At 35.8% G+C, this 21,606-nt stretch overlaps 1 protein-coding gene across 17 annotated transcripts; it reads right to left on the bottom strand.

Moving 5' to 3' along the window:
- Positions 1–3,310: 3,310 nt before the first annotated feature.
- Positions 3,311–13,976, bottom strand: LOC120073101 (Alkaline-phosphatase-like family protein). 17 transcript variants are annotated; one of them, XR_016528754.1, is made up of 18 exons: positions 13,797–13,963; positions 13,408–13,501; positions 12,887–12,931; positions 12,606–12,773; positions 12,431–12,515; positions 12,183–12,340; positions 10,343–10,423; positions 8,707–8,759; positions 8,528–8,627; positions 7,689–7,832; positions 7,154–7,250; positions 6,567–6,780; positions 6,396–6,489; positions 5,405–6,261; positions 5,257–5,316; positions 4,248–4,318; positions 3,867–4,150; positions 3,311–3,626 (listed from the first exon to the last, which is right to left on the bottom strand). XR_016528754.1 is itself a non-coding variant. In XM_039025717.2 (17 exons), exons 1-17 carry the CDS (start codon positions 13,919–13,921, stop codon positions 3,503–3,505), a joined length of 2,913 nt encoding a protein of 970 aa, XP_038881645.1. In that variant the 5' UTR covers positions 13,922–13,976; the 3' UTR covers positions 3,311–3,502. The 17 variants fall into 17 exon arrangements, 12 of the variants coding, with proteins under 12 accessions (XP_038881645.1, XP_038881644.1, XP_090168561.1 ...); XR_016528755.1 differs by having other exon boundaries at positions 4,248–4,340; positions 13,797–13,962; XR_016528756.1 differs by having other exon boundaries at positions 4,248–4,340; positions 12,183–12,289; positions 13,797–13,962.
- Between the last annotated feature and the right edge of the window lie 7,630 nt (positions 13,977–21,606).

Raw genomic sequence — 21,606 nt, 5'->3', positions numbered from 1 at the left:
CAAGTTGAACTCTGAAGAATTAATTTCCATAAGGTCAAACAATCAATCTCTCAATTCACTATACTTCAATATTATTGGCACTAGGATACCCTTCAAACATCCTCCATTATAGCATTGTTCCTTCTTATCCCATGACCCTCCATATCAAACAAACAACTACTTCTCATCCATCCTTCAATACACAAATGAGTAAATTTTAAATTTTAGATTCTGTAAAACTCTTGTTTCTTCCTCTCGTTTCTTTTGCTCTCGTTCATTTTTCTCCTTTAATAAATTGTACACGGTATTTCTTTCCTCACGTTAGATTAGCCTCTCTCTCATTTCTTCCTCTCGCCAATCTATAGCAGCATAATACCAACTCTCAAACAAACTGTTCCTATCACGACTTGTATGATTTAAGTAAATGAGAAACAACGCAATGCATGTTTATACTTACTTGGAGTGTGAAATTTCTGGTATGTGTTGATTCAACAACGATTAGAACATTACAAATTCGTATTTTTTTGGAAACTTTACAGCTAAATGTTATGGGTTTTTTTAAGAGAGAATGTTTTATGACAATGGATGATACTCGATTTGGTCAAAATGTTTTGTTATCTTAGTAGAACTTAGCGTGCACAACACCTTTCATTAAATTGATTTGAAAGAATTGTGAGATTTTCGAAGTATTTGGAAATTCGTATACAGGTTATTAATTACATGCAAACTGGCGGGAAATTAAGTACAAGAATGAGAGGAATGAATGTGAAACGAGATGAACGAGTGAGAAAATTGGATGCGCACATGTCTTCGAACGTTTTGAGAACTAAACGGACATTTCACATGCGGCTAACGTCATCAAAAGGCCAAAATTCGAGTGTTTTTAAAAGATGGGCCAAATTTCAAATGGGCTCAAAATTTGACCCATACGAAATTCCCAACATCGATCTCTTTTTCTTTATCATCCACAACCGCTGCTGCTTCATGAGAGTAGCGAATTTTATATAATGCTAGACTAACATTATACTGCTCTTCCCCGTCCACAACTGTAACCTCGGGTAATGGTCCTTTAATGGCGACCGCATGGAGAGTCTTTTTACAGTTCTGGCACCGGAGACAGCAGTCGAGATACACAATCTCGTACTCGTAGAGATAATAGCAACAAGGATAAATCGTCCAAAAGCTCTCAACTCAGCCCTTTACGTTGTTCGAGTCCTCTTTCCTTTGCCGTCTAGTTCTTGTACCTTGTTTCATCTTAGTCTCGATTTCGGAATTAAATGAAGGCGTAGGCCTAGGGTGCAAATGAGGATATTGTTTTTTCGAGTCGGAGAGTAGGACTTGGGGAATGAAATGCCAAAATCCAGTTGGTGGTTTTCGAGGCAGCGGTCGGCGGAGAGGGTTTGATCGCTCTCGAGATACTGGTGTCTACTTCAGCGGATGAAGATCGTTGGCTTAGAAGCTTGATTCTTGATGATTCTTTTCGAGCGAGTATGGGCGAGTTTGTTGGTCATTCCATCTTTTACACTCTGAGAATCTCACGTGAAGGAAAGAAGGGCAATCAGGATGGATTTGAAGATTGGATAAGGTCTCGCAGTGAAATCATTTTAGAAATCCGCGGCGGTGGAGGGACGACCAAAAGCGGCGGCGGAAGGGTGTTATAGTCTTTTGGAGTGTTAAGTTTCTTGGAATGCTATCTTCTCAAGTTCTAGCAAATAACACCTTTGGCTGTTTGATTTAGGGTTTTATAAATATTAAGGATTTTACGGGAATGTTATCAGAAATTTATGAGAATGGAAATAAATTATTTTTGTATTTAATTTGTAAAATTAATCATGAAAATTAGGTAAAATTTTAATAGATTAATTGATAAACAATAAATTCAATTCAAAGTTTTGAGAAAAATTTAATTATTTAACGATCAAATAATAATTAATTAAATTATTAATTACAAATATTTGTAAAATAAAAAATTTATAATTAAAGGTACTTGATTACATAATTTGATGAGATCAATTTGATGAATTTATATAGTTATGATATATTAATTAATAAAACGGCTAATAAATTCTAACTAATCAATGATAAACTAATTATAATTATTAAAAATAAATTTATATTATCTTAATCATAATGATCATTAACTAACTACATATATAATTGATTAATAATTGATAGTTTTATTGATTAATAATTGATAGTTTTATTGCATCAGTTTTTTACAGTTTTTTACAGTTTATTGAAAAATAAGTATAGATATATATGTATATATATAAACTAATTTATTAAACTAAAATAAAAAGTAAGTATATATTAAATTGTTTTAATATATATTTAAATTAATTAATTTATTAAATAGGAGTAGTTAAATTCATACAATGTAATTTAAAATTTAATAAATTTTATAAAATATAAATTAAATTTTCATATAATAAATAACTTAAATTAATTAATTTTAATGGTATATAAAATAAAAGAATTTAATATATTATTAGGGGAGAGTGAAAATGACGAAAATCCAATTTTTTTTTATGGGAATCATTCATGTGTATAGAATATTTATCCCTTATCCATTTCCAATCTTATTCTCATTCCAATTTCCTCAATCCAAACGACCACTCCATGTGTTTCGTATTTAGGTTAATCTCAAGAAAAATCAACGCCAAAGCCGTATCATGTATATTTCAAATTCACATTGCAATTGCATAATTTGTTTTAACTTCCACTATTCATGTGAACAAAAAATCGAGAATATCTACTTTTTAAAATAATAAACTTGAATTATGTTGCACTATCCTTGACCAGCCTAATTTGAAAGGTGACAAAAATATATGTATATATTTTTTTTAAATAGAATAATAATTATTATTTACTATATTATAAAAGAGAGTTGCATGATATAAATACATATTAAATTGCACCTAATCACGGTCTGTTTTGTCAAAAGTTCAAATTCAGAATATCTGGTTAATATTAAATTAAAGATTCCAATATCTCCAATTATAGAAACTCGATGTATGTTTACCTACCATACCTAATGGGCCTTTCCTTTCTTTAATATTATCATCTTTTATTTTCATACTAACTTAAACTAACTCAACTTGTTTCGACGTATATGTTCTATCAAAGTTTAAATTTTCTAACTCGGAATTGAATTTTTTAAAAAAATGAAAATATGATTATGGAACATGTTTATTTCCATAAATGAACATTTTCATTTGGATTTAAATAAATAATCCTTTTAATACATAAATATATAGATCTGAATTCTAATGCAACAAAATTAACGTGGTATATGGGCACCAAAGGGAAAATTTTCCTCACAAATCAAGAGTCAAACGAACTCATATAAACTTGATATAATACTTAAAAAAAAATTGATATACAATCATGTAACAGGATTGCTAGATGCATAATCACCCACAATCTCAAAATTGGTTTTGAAAATTTAGAATTGTGTAGCACGGTAAAAACCTTCTTGAGAGATCCAATGAATCTGAAAGAATAATCAGGCTCTTATTTCGTGTCACTGATGGAGACTCATATAGCTTTTGCGCAGCACCAGCACCATAGATGCATAGGTTATTGTTGTTGCCACGATAAAGACTCCGATCAAGATACACACAGTCGTGGCACATGCGTATAAATACCTGGAGAAATAATGCAAATCAGAAGCTTACACATACAAGATCCAGAAGGAAGTCACCATTTAGTGTACAACCCTGAGAATTTTACATGCTAGGTAGTGAATTGTGGAAGCTTTTTAACCCTTCAAAAGATAAAGCATATATAGCGTAAAACATAATTTAATCAGAATGGAATATCCATATGGGTTTTAGCTATTAGATTAGAAGGGGTGAAAGTCAAAGAAAGAATTCATGAGAACTTACTTTGGAGAGAAAACACTCCAAACAAAGAGGTGATTCCTCATTAAGATTAGTACTATTGTGTATGCCAACAACAGGATCGAATTGATAGTCAGTGGAACCAGACAAGGAAGGCCAAGAATCCTCTTTAGAACAAGTCCAAAATCTACATTTTGAGGAGAGGCAGCAATGTCTAGATTTTTAATTGAGATATACATCACCATACTTAGCAGCAGCAGCATCGGTGATGCATAGGTGATGATGAACATCAATATGCCAGAAAGTAAGGTCGAGTAGTTTGAAATGCCCTGACAAGGATAAAATCGTTTTAAGATAAGCTTGCTATTGTGAAGTTCAAGAGTGCATAATATGTAATTCTGTGGTGCAGAGGAGAGAAGTAGTTACAATGAAAGCTCCAGCAACGTCGACTGTAGCTAGAGAATTACTATTCCCCAGCGCAAAATGGCCAGCCATTCCTATATAGTACAACACAGCAACCTTTAAGGCAAGAAATAACCGTCGAGCATTAGTATGCATTTAAGTAACCAAAGCTGCACAAGATCTTTCAAACTATACGAGTACAGTAAATAAAATTGGTTTTTGAAGATACAACTTCATAAGATCAGATACAAATACTTCAAAAGTGAGGGAAAAAGATGTCTATTAATATTTATATGGCATATACTTTTCAAAATAAAATTTAAATAGCAGATAATCTCTGCAGGAGGTAAACATACACACAAATCTAGGCAACCAATTGGTCGATGCATATATTCAACAATTTTTCTTGCTCACCAGCAATCTTCTTTTCAACTTCCTGAACCAAACAAAATATCCCATGCACCAACCTTCGTAAAGTAATCGAGAAAAGCAAAGTTCCTAAACCTGCTGGCTGGGAAGAAGTTAACACTGGACATAGGATTTAGAAAAACCACTCTAGTGACAACTTTCTCCTAGATAGGGGAATGTCTGAAGGAAAGACAGTGAAGCAGCAGAGCGTATATTCCTAATTTGTTGTTATGCATTTTAAATGGTGACGCCTTATGTTCATTGCTCAAAACTTTAAGCTTTAGCCTTCAGTGGTGTTTCCCTAAACAACTCAAGAGTCTGCCACTTTCAATTAAAAGAAGGCAAAACTTTTGGACCATGTCATAACGGCTCTTATTTGGAAAGTATGATTGGAATGAAACTGAAGAACCTTCCGACTTCTTTAAACAGAAAATGAAAACTTTTGGAAGATGGTGTCTAAAAGGGGTTTTATTAGTTGAAAATTTTGTAATCATCCTGCTCTTATTATTTGTCCGAATCCGAATGTATTTTCTTTTCAGCTCCTAGGCTTGTTCAAAGGATCCCCTTAGCATATATGAGAGACAGCAAAACAACAATGCATAATAATACTACTATTTAAACTCACCTCAACCCATTGCTTCTGCTGCAGCATCCCTTGAAAAAAGAATAGAAAACTGGCAAAAATCTGCATCAGAATGAGTAACGTGACAACTGAGTTAACAGGTTGTTGAAGCAGCAACTGCAGAAGACACCAAGACCCTATGTACACCCACCCGATAATATATAAAGAATATCTCAGTTCTAGATATTGAGACTGACTCCCAATGTTTAAAGGATCGGAGACTGCAGAGTTGTGATTGTGATCGTTAGAACATTCCTTGGAAATCTGAATAGGCATAATCCATGGTACAGCAAGAACAGTCCCAACAGTAGAAACACCAAGAGTTGCATAAATTATTTGTGCTAATGAAGTAGCTGCATTGCTGGATGATAGTGATGCACTGTGTTGATATTTCACGATATGATACAACACTAGCAATCCCGACATCAAAAAGTTAAATCCAACAATTAGAACAATTTTCATTCTCCTTCCTAATAAAGATAGAGAAAATAAGCTTAATATTATTGTAAGGATGACAGCGGTCAATTGAATCAGCTGAAGATCAGTCCCTGACTGCTCAAGCCATTTGGATATGTCTGGGAGATGAGTCCAATTCACACCTCCTTGATGCCAACCCCTTAAAATTCTTCCAGTGATAAGGAGGGTAAAGATGGAAGATGCCTTTATACAAACTCTTTCATGTCCATTGAACAAATAAAAAACACGACAGGTGCTTTCTTTTTGACAGAACTGCACCGTTCTACGAAGGAAAAGTATATTCAATGTCGAGATCAAGTAATGCCAAATATATTGCTCTTCCTCAACCATGGAACTGGATCCCATACTGATCAACAGAATGAATATTACAGATAGAGAAAAACCCTCATCAAGATGCCGAGTAAAGATACCACTGAACAGTTGCTTTTCTCCAGAATAAATTTCTTGGATAAGAGAGTAAATGACGGTAGAAAATATCAGAAATGATAGGATCATTGACATCACCCCAAAAACAATAACTGTAGAAGGTTTCTGCAAAAGAACAAATGTGACCATCCACAATCAGCGACAAATAATATTCTTAAATGATCATGTATTGCCTGAAGAAATAATCAGAGTTTGTTCCAAGATGATGATGAAAATTTAAAAATAAACACTATTCTTACATCAGTAGCTTTGTGTGATAACCATTGATTTGCATTTATGAGAAACTCATAGTATGCTGCAATAATTCCACTTTTGTCTTCTCTGCTATCAGATCTGTTCAAATTAATGTAAGAAGTTTACTTTTCTTGCTCCATGATACAGATTCTCCAAATAAGTGATCGTGTTCCCACCTGGATTGCTCTGTTGATATCCAGGAATCATGAAGAACTGCAGCATGCAAATACATCCGGCAGAATTTCTCCATAACATCATCACTATTATATCCTTGATCATCAGAAAAGCCATCACATGGGAAACTTCCACATTGAAAACCAGGTACCTGTTTCTGTAACAATCTAAGCAATTGCCAAGAATTCAATTGGAGTGCCCTCAGTTGATGCATATCTGTAACCATCCAGAAAGTGGTGTCACATTAAGATCACACAAGTTGACATGCGATGCAAACTCTGGAAGGCACTGCAAGCATGTTGAATTCTAGTATTAGGTAGCACTTTATAATAGAATGTGGTGAGAAAAGAATAAAGCAGATTGGATCACTACAGGGGCAGCAGAGGTTATTCAAGCATATTCAAGGCTTTGAATGGAAAATGAGTGTTGCAATAAGATCCTTAATAGATGAGATTATCTCTCTACTTTGATATTCAATCTCTTCTCTGTTCATTTTGTCCACTCTCTCTCTTTCCCTTCTACATTTCCGCAACTTCGTTTTGATTCTGAAACCAATTAAGGCCTCATGCACAGGGAGGGGAGGATTTACCCTTCAAAGAGTCTATCACTCCTGGAATCATGACACCAACGTTGTTTTTGGGAATTGGCACACCAAATAAAAGAGCTAGTGTTGGTGCAATGTCAACCTGAACCACGTTATAGGTAAGTCAGAAAATAAAAATCCTTCAGGAAAAAAAAATGTATCTGAAAACTGATATTGGTTCCATACAATCAGGCGAGCACTTCTTTGAGTAGTTAATTAAGAAGAAATAGACAACACGGTCTTCCTTACTGATACTATGTGAAAGTAATACATGTTTCTGGCACTTATTCAGATTTTTGTCTCACTAAAATAAGAGTAGAGCATAGAAGTTCAAAGAAAAGAGCAAGTTATCAGTTTGAAGAAAGAAACAAAAAGTTTATTTGAACCTACAGGATTGAGTGGTATGCTATGAACAATAATGTTTCAGGAGGGAAAAAAAACTTGAATTATAGAATGAACTCTAATGCTTTAGTAATTAAAAAAAATTTATGCGTAGTCTAAATACCAAGTTGAAGACATTGCTAAGTGTAGGAGCTAATACCTGGTTAACATCATTGCCGATACTTGATGGAAAGTCGGTGGCATGACTTTTTGATCCAATAAAAAGAAGAAGGGAATCAGTCTCTTCATACGATGACCCACCATGATTGCCATTTTCAGTCATCCCATGGTCACTCACTACAACCTACTTTGAAGTTCAAAATTCAACGGTTATAAAAAAAATTCATTGGCATGATTTGAGTTAATAGTCTATATCGGCAAACAAGCCAGAGGAATTTATATCCCATACCTATTTCCAAGAATACATGAACAGGATTTAATCAGGATAATATTGACAAGGCAATGAACTTCCAAGAACAATTACAATCGCTAGTAAAGGAAATAGAAGTGCCAAAAAACTTGAAGTGCTGATTTAGATTTGGACCCCCTTTCCATTCACACCCATTCACTGCTTATATTTGGGACAAACGTAAGTAGCTCTGATCTTTGAAGCACTCCTCCAAAAGTTGCATAAATCTCTTCTCGATATTCAATTTGGAGCAAGCATACAAGACGGGAAAAAAATACTTCGAAGATTTTGCTTCGATAGCTTTGTTTTGGGAGATTGTTTGAAAAAGATATTAAGACTTCCATATGTTCTGAAAAAGATATTAAGGAGGCTTCCATATGTCTCAAGAACATAAAGAGGATTCATGTTTTGACCTCTCTTTTGGTCTGAGGAGTTTCCTTCTTAAGCATGACTCAGGAAATCTCATCAACCAATTAGTTGTTCAATTTCTTAGCTTACTGACATCCTAGAAATGTATATTTATTAATTGACATAAGAGAACAAGTTTCAGTTTTGCAACAAGTCAAAGAGAATGAGGAGGTGATACGAACCAAAAGCGTCCTTTTTTTATCATCTGGGTTCATGACGGCAGTGGCATGAATCATCTTCACTACTTCATCCATTTCCATAAGTTTTGGAGCCATTAAGGGACTGAAAAGATCAAACATCGAAATGAAACTCATCAAATAAAATAATAGATATATCAGAGGTTAAATAATTAGAAACTAACCTGTTTCGACCACCAGTATGCCCAACATGGTCCAAGCCTAAATAATGAAGAATCTGAAATGAAGTGTAACTGTATTTTTATTATGTCACAGACAAATATTATTTAAATAATATAAAAGAAACCTTGATAAAGATGAAACGGGCTACACAAGTACTTTGCAAAGTTAACATAATTTATGTTGTCACGTATCGAGCTCAAAAACAAGCCAAAATTGCATGATTTTACAGTGAAGGTAATCAAATGTACAGAAAATAAAGATGAAGAATAGCACTGGAGAAAATGTTACAATAACAATTATATAAAAAATAAAGGACTTCATTCAGTGACTCCGCGATCGCCCTCTGATAGTGATAGACTACTATCATAGTTTATCACTATCTATCACTGATAGACAGTGACATTTTGCTATATTTATATAAATGTTCAGCAGTTTTTCCATTTAAAAAAATTACCCAAAAGTAAAGGTAAAATAAAATAAAAAAGATGAAGAAGAAGAAAGGAGCATAAGTTCTCCATAGACAGGATAATCAAGTAACTAAGTTGGAAAAACACAAATGAAAGAGGTTCAAAGAAAAGACGTACAATCCTCACAAATAAACTACAAATAGATAAAATCATTCATGCCAAAATGAGGTTAAAAACAAACTGGTGAGTTCATAAATATACATACACAAATCGTAATAAAATATTAAACAAAGTCTGTGTTAAACCATAGTACTAACTAAATTATAGATCATCTTCTATACTAGATTAAAATTTTTATGTAGTAAAGAAATTGAATATTTCATGGTAGAAAAAAGCAAGAGGCATATGACGTAGTTGTATTGTTGACTAGTTGTAGTTGAATTTAAGTTCTTTTTAGAATTGAATTAATTGTTTCTTGAGGCTTTAACCTATTGTAACAACCAGCTGTAACAGAAGCAGTTTATTACCTTCTTTAACAGGTATCTTCCTTAGGCTGACCAGGTCCCTAGGTTAACAACCACCTAATGTATATAAATAGGCCTTTGTGCCTTCATTTCTAGTCATTAATAAAAGAAGTATTCTTGAATTCTTGAAGCAATACATCAGCATACCATTTATGTGCCCAAAATATGTATCATTGACAAAGAAATATAGAAATGAAAGATGTCCTAAACTGCTAAAAACTATGGTAAATGGTAGCAAATGCAAAAAACGAGCAATTTAGGTCTCCGTTTGGTAACCATTTGGTTTTTTGTTTTTTGTTTTTGAAAATCAAACCTATAGACACTCATTCCAACTCTAAATTTCTTGATTTACTATCTACATGTTACCAATGTTTTAAAAAACCAAGCCCAATTTTCAAAACTAAAAAAATTAGTTATTAAAAACTACTTTTTGTTTTTTTGAATTTGGAAAAGAATTCAATTCTTGTATTAAAGAAAAATGCAAACTATTGTAAGAAAATGAGATGAAACAAGCTTAATATTCGAAAACCAAAAATAAAAAACAAATGGTTATCAAATAGGACCTTAATAAGCAAGCAGAGGCAGAGTGCAATTCAACTTCAAGTTATTGAACAACACAAAGGAAATATCAATTGAAAATAGATGTTATTACCAGTGCCTATATGTGGAAAAGAAATGTGGAAGAGTGCACAAAAATAATGACTTACTAGAAGATTCCAGTCATTCTTGCTAAGCTCATAGCTTAAATGTCGAGAAACATTTTTGTCTACTTCTACAGTATCTTTAACCTGCAGAAATAAGAAATATGAACATGTATATCATATTGTAAAATCAACAAGATATAAATACACGATCACATTCAAAAAACTAACAGGAGGTTTTCATCAAGTTTGATGAAATATATGCAACAGTGAGGTATGTAAAGTGATGTTTTAAAGCATTTCGAACGTAAAAGCTTAAGATATTTCATTGGAGTTATTATTATTATTATTATTTAAATGGAAACAGAAATTTCTCAATGATATAGTGAAAAGAGTTAATTTAATCACATATTGTCCTCCCTTCCACAAATGAGTTTGTACTTGACTTGAGCCAAAAACATGCCTCATGTAGGACCATACCCCCTTTTTTTTTTCCTTTCATTCCTCCAGAGGAATCTTAAGAGATAAGAGGGAGATAAAGCATCAATCTTGAAAGGCCAAGGAGATTTATAAAAAAAAACCTACTCCAATTGGCTTGCAGCAACAAGAAAATTAAATGATTACAAAATAATTTGGAGAGGTCATTTCCCCTCCTTCCATTCTGCCCACGGATTTTCTTTTGCTTCATTGAATCAAATCACTTGGGCTTTTGTAAAATATTTTATTTTTAAATTGCCAACTTTTTTTATAAGAAACATTTCATTGAATAAATGAAATAAAGGGGAGATCCCCAAGCACCTAAAGGTGATTACAAAAGAGATTTTCAATTGAAAACTAAGAAAGAAACACTCAAATGTTTAAATGGTTGCTTAGATTTGCACCAATACAAAGCAGTAGAAAGAACCAAATCAATAAATTGATCAAAACTAGATGAAATTGACAAAATTGAATTTAGACTAATCATTTGAGATAGAATATCCAACTCTAATACTGATTTAAATTACTCATAACTTCTACTGTTTTCACTGCCACCTAGAATTCATTCAATCATTCAAATTATTTCTTCACAGGAGGTGACCTGAAAACACCAAAGCAACAAAGGACTTCCAAGTAAAATGGTAGCAGCAGATAGCTTTCAGTTAATTAGACAAAACATGATCTCTTCTAGAAGCAGTTAATTGAACCTAATCATGAGAAAAGTTTCAAAGAATGTTCAGGGACTCATCATGCCATCACACAAGCTCTAGGAAAGATCCTGTGGTAGGAAAGATCCTGTGGCAGTTTTCTTTCTTTGCTGTTATTTGGGGGTTGTGATTGGAGAAAAACAGGAGAGTTTTTGAGGGACATGAGAGATCCTGGAAAGAGGTGTAATCCCTTGTTAGGTTAAATGCCACCCTTTCGGTGTGGTTTGGTCATTTTAGATTGGGCCCCTTTTCTGAAAAGTTTTTGCGATGGAGGCATTTCAGTTGCATTTTTTTTATTTGTATGTCCTTTTGTTTTCTTTCACTCGTTCTCAATCAAACGTGTTTTCTCATTAATATATATATATATACATATATATATATATATATAAGAAGCAGACAGCAGTGCGTTGGTAAAGAAGATGTAAATTAAGTACTAAGCTACAGAACAAAATGGTTCACTTTGGCTTGAAAAATCCATAACATGCCATTGGTGATATTTAGCTAGCTGGCTACTGGATCTCAAATAAATAGAAAGCCTGCCAGCTAAACCATCAATCTCCCTGTCCCAGGGAGAAGAATCTATGTGAGCAAGGAAAGAAGACATTACAGCACCAAGAGCCTAAGACCAGAACACTGAAATTCCATAAAGGTATGGAGTGCATGCACTGCACCAAACATCCTCCTTTGCATGTAATATCAAAAGATTCAGGTATCATACTTACAAAAAAGCTGCTAACTCCATCATCCCTCATAAAGAGCCCCGGAAACAGTTTAAGCCATGTTTCATCTCCACACATCACCATTTTCCAACCAAGTTTAGAAAACTGACCTATAATATGTAAATTTGATCTCACTTTCAGACTCACAATGTGGCTTTTTCCTTTTTGAACAAGAAACAACTTTAATTGATATGATGAAAAGAAATAAATGTTCAAAAGATATAAACTCCCAAAAGGAATGGCTCATTTACCCAGAAGATTGTCATCAAGTAGAGCTTGAGTATTGAAATTGAAAGCCACATCAAGGAATCCTCCGATAGCTCCAGATACAATAGCCTGCAATCATATGAAACAAACAAGGTTTGGGTTTGTAGACTGGTAGCATACCATTTTTGCCACAATAATCAAGAATGAAGAAATATTTACCTTCAGACGGGGCATCGTAACAGTTGGAGGTGCAGCCTTTGCGTGGTAACCTTTTGCAATTCCATTTGCCAACAATGATTGAGTATATGGCATGGCTTCCATCAAGGCCTTGATTGGAGGCCGTTCATCTTTTCCGAGCACAAATTCTGCTGGGAGACCATCAATAACCTAAACTGACATGTTCGTTATAGAAAGAAACTGTATTCAAGCACCAAACAATGTTATCAACAATGATAATTGTGAGCAAGAAAAACCCCAGTTGCTGGCTATAATTCACATACCATTAGAATAAGTCGATCAAACAAAGGAGGAAGACCAGACAATTCCTACATGAAAGACGTTTTCAAGTTAGATTATATTCTCAGAAATCTTGTTTGCATTTTGAAACTAGAAGATCAATAGGAAAGGGGAAAGGAAACAGAGTGACGAGACTGAAGTTATTATTGTCCCCTAATGAATTCCAAGCCACATATTGTATTAGGCAGATAATAGATAACCACAGCTTCCTCTTGCATGTCTTTTTCACATTTGATAACTCATTACCAAGTGTAACAAATTTATGCACCTCTAAAGATTCATAACGAGTCCGAAATTACAGAGACAATGATTTCCCATCAATTTCATAATAAACTTGTCTTCCCGTCCTTAATCCTTCTTTTGCCCATGGAATCATAACTTTAACTTTGTAATGCTTAGCGATGAGAATAATATCACTCTCAAGCTGTTGTCGTCAATATTCTAGCACTATTGGAACATAAAGAGCATGACTGTCTCAAACGAAGTAATATTTTGAGCAAAGGACCTGATATAGAGATTGGAGTTCATAAGGAGGTAGATTTCTCTCACTATCGTTTCCCATTGAATAGCAGGTGGGCGCACGAAAACTTTCCGAACCACTGAAAAAGCCAAGTAGCAGATAGAGAAAAATCACATTTGCAACGTGTAAATCTCAATAAGAAAGAAAAATCCGATCAGCAAAAATATTTCTATCTCCATTGCTACCACAAACATGCGAAGTGAGCTCAGAGTACCATACCAGCTGGTCTCGCTGAAGCTTGCTCAATTACACTAAATCATTATAATTTGGAAAGTAAATAGATGCACAGATACTTTCAGAAGCTCTATAATTTAATGAGGCCATCTATTGTTGGTCAAGGATCAGAGAGAGAGAGAGAGAGAGATGAAGAGCACCTGTCACCGGATAGTGCAGGTTTGACGGGGAAGAACCCAAAGACGAAAAACGAGAGTCCAATTATCTGAAAAGCAACAGCTGCCGCGGTGAATAGCGTTAGCCCACTACAGATTAGAGAAGACATTTTTGGGTTGAGGAAGACGAAGTTTCACTTACTTCCGTTCCCTGCAAATCTAATATATATAGGGGTAAATTTCACAAGTAAATCTAATATATATTATAATATACTATTTAGGGTTATCAATATCACAAACTCCCATTGAGTTTCATGTTATAATATGTATCCTCCATTGAATTCTATATTATAACATACACCATTCTATGTCTCATAAATAGTAGTGTATGGTGCTTTTATAAAAAATAACACAATTAAGTTCAATGTTTGTTCTTGTTTCGTTTATGATTGTTCTTATTTTCACAACACGTTATCAACATGACTCTACCACTGTCATTTGCAAAAGTTTTACCATGACAAGTCTTACCAAATTAAAGTTTCTAGCTCTAGATATCAATGGTAATAATTATTTATCATTGGTGCTTGATGCTGAAATTCATTTGGATGTCTTGACCTTGGAGAAACGATTTAAAGAATAAAATAAGACTTCTAGTCAAGAAAAAGCAAATGTCACAATTTTCCTTCGACGTCATATTCAGGAGGGACTAAAGTTGAATATGTTAAGCTAAAAGATCCCTATGTCCTATGGCAAAGTTTAAGAGAAAAGTACGATCATCAAAATACAGTAATTCTCTCTAAAGCTCGTTATGATTGGATACACCTAAGGTTGCAAAAATTTAAATCAATAAGTGATTACAATTCCGCATTATTTGAAATTAGTTCAAATTTGTTGTTATGCGGAGAAAAAAATTACTGATGAAGATATGTTAGATAAGATATTTTCAACATTTCATGTCTCAAATATGCTCTTATAGCAGCAACATCGTAAAGAGGTTTTAAAAAGTATTCTGAACTTATATCATGTCTTCTCGTGGTTGAACAAAATAATGAACTATTAAGGACAAACCATGTATCTCGATCAACTGGAGCAACACCATTCCCTGAAGTGAATGCTGTAATTTCAAATAATCATGGTCGAGGTCGAGGTTGTGGTCATGGTCATGGTCGAAGTCGTGACCACGATAGAGGAAGAAATAATTATTCTTTTCATGGTAACGATCATTCAGATTTCAAGAAAACCACAAATACTGATGATCATAGAGAGAAAACTCCACAAAATAAAAGCTCTAAAAGCTATGAAGCACAGATACTTCATATGAAGCAAAGAATCTGTATCAGACACGTATCGGATACCGATACTTCCAGATACTTCCCAGATACGTATTTGACATGTGATTCGACGTATCTATTTCTACGCATACCTTTCAAAGACAAGAAACTCATTTAATCTTTCTCAATCTAAAACTAGGCAACCTATTTAAAAAGCTCACTATTCGAGTCCAAAATTAAAAGGAAAAAAATAAATAAAAGGCTAAACCCTAGAATCATTTAATCTTCATCTTCACATTTGAGTCCCCACAAAGTCCACCAAAATATAAATCATTTGGATATCTTCAACAATTTAATGAAGAAGTTCTTCGTTTATCTTCATATTTCTCCCTCTAATCTTCTTCTTCTTTGTAATATGAGTCACTTTTCTATTGCATTTTATTAACTATTGTACTTCAACATTTTAGATGTGAAGGAAATCAGAATTGGAGATTTACACAATGTTGAATAAACCTCAATAACATCTTTTACTGAATAAACCTCAATAATATCTTTATTGCATAATATAATATGTTTAAAGTTTACAAACCACGAGTTTGAGGACATACAACCCAATAAACTCCCACTTGGACTATTACTTCAGTGGGCTTATATATATATATATTCACAATGTTGAGACATAAACACAATAAACTAGCGCATTATGTACCCATGACGATCCGAGATTAACCTACAAAACTCTTTAACCTAATTAACCAACATTTCTTATCTACCGGGACACTTCACTAAAACCCAGTAGCTGCATTCTCCTCAGTATAGATATGTTTCTGTCCACTTGATTTAACTATGATTAGTAACCCTATCGTTCACAGGTGATTTGTAATTGCAATGAATCAAAATTACAGTTTTGTCTCTATAACGACATCTTCTCCTTAAGTCCCACTGATCCTCTACTGAACAATTGGTTTGTGGTCCAACCACTAAACCAAATCTCTGTTAAGCCAAGGAGAGGGTGGGGCCCCTTGTTCAAGACCTAGAGTCAGCACTTAAGAGAATAATCTATCATTATCCCTAGAGTCTGGTAGGAGTGAACTCCATTCTTGTAGGACTATGTCCTCAGCTATCCCGGTCTTACCCCTAAAATGGAAGGCATATTGAGTCGGTGATGTTGAGCCACTCTTTCCCATGAAAATTAAAGGGTAATTTCAAATAAATAGAAGTTCATAGTTAACTCAAGATTAAGATCAAGTTACTTAGGTCATCGAATTGAAATAGTCAGTCTTATCAGTAAACAACGTTATAAAGGAAAAGTGACTATTGCGTGGGTTGGTTTTATGCAAACTGATTGCATAGGATGCTTCCACTCGCATGTCTCTACATGAACGATTGATAACTGGTAGAAATAGAAGTTATTTATATCATCTTACTTAGAATATGCGGCAATAGGTGATAACGAGCAGAAATACACGTTATTACAGTGCTAAGTTAATAAACAATGAAGGTTTGTGTTGATAAAATATGTTAGATTGCGTCCAAGAAGCATTAAGTTCATAACATTGCAGTCGCATGCGTTCATTGCATAGAAATAGTTAATTTTTTTATTTTTATGCAGAATATGCGTCGACGCAAAGCGGAAAGTGCGATAACGAGAAATCAATGGTCGAGCGTAGTATTACCGCAAAGCTTTGCGGTAATTTGTGCTCGCAAACATCTGCTCAAGAAGAATTGCCCCATAGAGCCGACACAACTTGGTAGGCGCATCTAGGTGAAAGCATAATTAATCACGATGGGACAGAAAGCTGATGACGGTCGAATCCGAATTAAGTTGACAAGCCGCTAACGATAATAAGTACACTCAGCTTTTTGGTGACAAATATTCGGTGCATCAGTCAGAGAATTACAGTCATCCCATCTGTGCAATCATAAGAGAGAAGCTGCCCTTCACCCCAAAGCTCTATAAATTTCGAAGGCATCCTTCAGAAAAGGGGTTCGGTTCTTTTTGTTCATAGTTTAGCCTTGTCCATAGTTTTCTTTCATTTTCAAGAAGGCAGAGTGAGAGAAAGGAAGAGACGCCGGAAGATCGCTCAGGGCAACTTGAGAGAGAACCCAGAGGTGTAGAAAGCAGAGAGCGGGCCGACTCTCGTGGGAGCAAGATTATATTTTGAACAAAAGTAGAAAAGACAGTGTAAAAGCCTGGGAAGCAAGATATTGCTACCAGGCTCTTTATTCTCTTCTTGCATTGTTATTTTGTACTTCAACTTTATATTTATACAACAGAAGTTCTTATTCTACATATGTTCACTCCCTTAGCACACACGAGTAGTTAAACTTGTCGAATGTGTTGAGAAGAACTAAGCTAATATGACCTAGGATCTTCATTGCATGCCATTATCTTATTTTATGTTGTGTACAATACCCCTTTAGAGCTACTCGAGAAAGAGTCTAAAGAAAGAACCTAAGGCTTGAGAGAGCTAGGTTAGAATCTAGACTCGAGAGAGCAAGATTAGATCTGCATAAACAAGAGATAAGGACTTAGAGATAAGCTCTGTTTGCCAACATGCATCGCATGCACCCTAGAGATAGGTTATGATATTATGTGGTCACCTTATTTGTGTGTGTCATTTTGTCATCGCATGGATAAGAATAGAGGCTTATGTGTAGGTCCTATAAACTTATCACATATATCGCATGCGTTCTAGCATTAGAGGCCATAGCATTTGCGTCGAGAGATGGTTTACTATTGTATGTGTGTTGCATGGTCGCATAACTGATGTGTTATTTTATGAGGTGAAATTATGGATGAAATGTGGTGATGGAATTATGTTTAGCAATCAAGTTTTCTCAGTGGAATCCAAGTGTAAACCCCACTGAGTTTCCTGGTAAGTCAAGGGTTGAACTCGGGGACTTGGGAAACTATATGCAGTGGTAATTTTCAGGAGGATTTTGCGGTAACCGGTAACTCAAATAGTTGTTTAGTGTTGTTTGTGGTAAGAAAAATAAACAAATTCAGCGGAGTTTTGAAAAGAGTTGATAAAACGGAAGATGCGATGAGTATGGGGTGAACGGGTTGAGAAGGGTTCGACTAACACTTCTTAGGATGCGTTCATGTTATGCAACCATGCAACACACATACAATAGTAAACCATCTCTTGATGCGAATGCTACGGCTTCTAATGCTAGAATGCATGCGATATATGCGATGAGTCTATAGGACCTACACATAAGCCTCTATTCTTATCCATGCGATGACAAAATGACACACGCACAAATAAGGCAACCACATAATATCACAACCTATCTCTAGGGTGCATACGATGCATGTTGACAAACAGAGCTTATCTCTAAGTCCCTATCTCTTGTTTATGAAGATCTAATCTTGCTCTCTCGAGTCTAGATTCTAACCTAGCTCTCTCAAGCCTCAGGTTCTTTCTTTAGACTCTCTCTCGAGTAACTCTAAAGGGGTATTAGACACAGCATAAGACAAGATAATCGTATGCGATGAAGATCCTAGGTCATGTTAGCATAGTTCTTCTCAACCCATTCGACAAGTTTAGCTACTCATATGTGCTAGGAGAGTGAATAGATGTAGATAAAGAACTTCCACTGTATAAATATAAAGTTGAAGTACAAAATAACAATGTAAGAAGAGAATAAAGAGCCTGGTAGCAATCTCTTGCTTCCTAGGCTTTTACACCGTCTTTTCTACTCTTGTTCAAAAGATAATCTCGCTCTCACGAGAGTCGGCTCGCTCTCTGCTTTCTACGCCTCCAGGTTCTCTCTCGAGTTGCCCTGAGCGATCTTCTCACGTCTCTTCCCTTCTCTCGCACCACCTTAAAATAAAAGAAAACTATGGACAAGCCTGAAACTATGAACTAAAGAACCAAACTTGCTGAACCCTTTTCTGAACGATGCCTTCAATATTTATAGAGCTTCAGGGTGAAGGGTGGCTTGTCTCTTATGATTGCACAGATGAGAATCTTTAATTCTCTGACTGATGCACGGAATATTTGTCACCGAAAAGCTGAGTGTACTTGTTATCGTTAGCGGCTTGTCAACTTAATTCGGATTCGACCGCCATCAGCTTTCTGTCCCATCGTGATTCATTATGCCTTTCACCCAGATGCACCCACCAAGTTGCGTCGGCTCTATGCGGCAATCCTTCTTGAGCAGATGTTTGGGAGCACAAATCAACATAAAGCCTTGCAGTATAATAATGTGCATTTCTACCCGTTATCAATAACATGAACGCATCCTAGGAAGTGTTAGCCGAACCCTTCTTAACTCGTTCACCACATACTCATCGCATCTTCTGTTTTATCGACTCTTTTCGAAACTCCACCACATTCGTTTATTTTTATTACCGCAAACAACAATCCAATCAACTATTGATTTATTTGGGTACCGCAAAGTCTCCTGAGAAATTACCACCGCATATTGTTTTCCCAAGCCCTTGAGTTCGACCCTGGACTTACCAAAAAGCTCAGTGGGGTTTATATTTGGATTCCACTGAGAAAGCTTGTTGCTCAACACAATTCCATCACCGCATTTCATCCATAATTTCACCTCATAAAATAATGCATCAAGTTTTTGGCACGTTGCCGGGGACTTCGGCAAATCAGTGTGCTAACAGTAATTTTTCTGATTTCTTTGCAGACTCTTAATCTCTGACGAATTATGACCCAGAGATTGAGAGGAGGTTCAGAAGGAGATTAAGAAACAATCGCCAACCACAACAGCCTGATAAAGAAGATATGGCAGAGCAGCCTAGAAATGGAGCACCAAACGAAAACAACGTCATGGAAAATCCAATCCTTCTGGCAAACGATCGTAATAGGCCCATTAGGTACTATGCATCACCAAACCTCTACGATTTCTCTCCAGGAATCATGAGGCCTGCCCTTGATGGAAGTCGATTCGAAATGAAACCGGTAATGCTGCAGATGATCCAGACTGTAGGACAATTCGGAGGACGGCGTGGCTAGGACCTACACGCCCACCTCTGTAGCTTTATAGAAATCTGTAATACTTTTGTGTTACCGAACATCTTTACCGAAGAAGTTCGACTAACTCTGTTTCCATTTTCTCTGTGTGACTAGGCAAGAAAATGGGCGTATTCCCTCGAGCCGGGAGAGATCAATTCATGGGAACAGGTCGTAGAGAAATTTATGAAGAAATATTTTCCACCTACTGAGAATACTAGATGAAGGAAACTAATAACCAATTTTGAAGAATACATGGACAAATCGCTCAGCAAGTTTAAAAGGTTGTCAGGGACTGTCCACACAACGGATTACTAGACTGCCTGCAAATGGAAATCTTTTATCACGGTTTAAATCCCACTTCGCAAACCGCTGCCAATGTGGCAGCCGCTGGTGGTCTGCTAGACAAAACGATGACGAGGCTAAGAACATCTTGGATCGCATCTTTAAAAACCACGAGGATTGGAAAGAGAGTGATCAGAGACTGAGAATCAAGGATAACGACGAAAACAATGGTGCTATCGCTTCACTACAGAGTCAAATGACCGCAATGATGAACCTAATACAGGGAATTGCGATCAACAGCCCAACACTGCAAAATGGGCAAGTAAACAAAATTAATCAGAACGCTGCAAGGTGTGCGACTTGTGGTGACAGACACGCAATGGAAGAATGCCCATAGAATCCACAGTCTATTTACTTTGTGAAAAATAATCCATTCTCTAACACCTACAACCCCGGGTGGAGAAACTACCCCCAACTTTGCATGGAAGAATCAGCAGTAGAATTTCCAATCTATGGTACAAAAAGAAGGGCCACCCGAATCCTTCCTGTGAAATAATGGTCAGACGAGCAGTCAAGCCAGTAGTTTGCAACCACCATAATCTTCCTCCTTGGAAAGTCTATTGAAGCAGTATATCGAGAAAAATGAAACTATGCTTCAAAATCAGGCAACGTCCATCCGCAACTTGGAGTTATAGATGGGCCAGATTGCGACCGAGCTAAAGAACAGACCACAAGGGGCTCTACCGAGTTCAACAGAACTCCCACGCAACCCGGGGGGATCAGGTAAAGAGTAATGTCAAGTCATGACATTGCGTAGTGGAAAAACTATGGAGGGAGAAAGGAAGGAGCCTAGCCGGACAGCTCCTATTGCGTTGGAACCTGAAGTTGCGGCAACTCAAGAAGAAGAAGAAGGAGAAAAAGAAGTGATAGAGTCAGAAGTTGCGTCCACCTCAAAGCCAACAGAAAAGGGGACTGTGAGAGTACAGTTGCCACTTTCCCGCAGAGACTCAGAAAGAAAAAGAATGACGAGGTATAGTACCAATGCTTCTTGACTATGTTAAAACAATTGCATATTAATATTCCGTTCAGTGAAGCGATTGAGGAGATGCCTGCATACGCGAAGTTTCTGAAGGATATGGTAACCAAGAAGAGAGGCATTGGTAAGTTTGCCACGGTGGCTTTGACGCAAAGCTCAAAATCAATAATCCCACCGAAGATGAGCGATCTTGGGAGCTTTACTATACCTTGCTTCATTGGAGGATTGTACATCGGGTAAGCATTGTGTGACCTTAGAGCCAGCATCAACTTGATGCCTCTGTC

The sequence above is a fragment of the Benincasa hispida genome, chromosome 3, assembly GCF_027475165.1.
Source record: "Benincasa hispida cultivar pf3 chromosome 3, pf3_genome.v1.1, whole genome shotgun sequence".
Classification (NCBI taxonomy): domain Eukaryota; kingdom Viridiplantae; phylum Streptophyta; class Magnoliopsida; order Cucurbitales; family Cucurbitaceae; genus Benincasa; species Benincasa hispida.
Note: the sequence above shows the minus strand (reverse complement) of the source record. Positions and strands in the feature narration are given on the sequence as shown.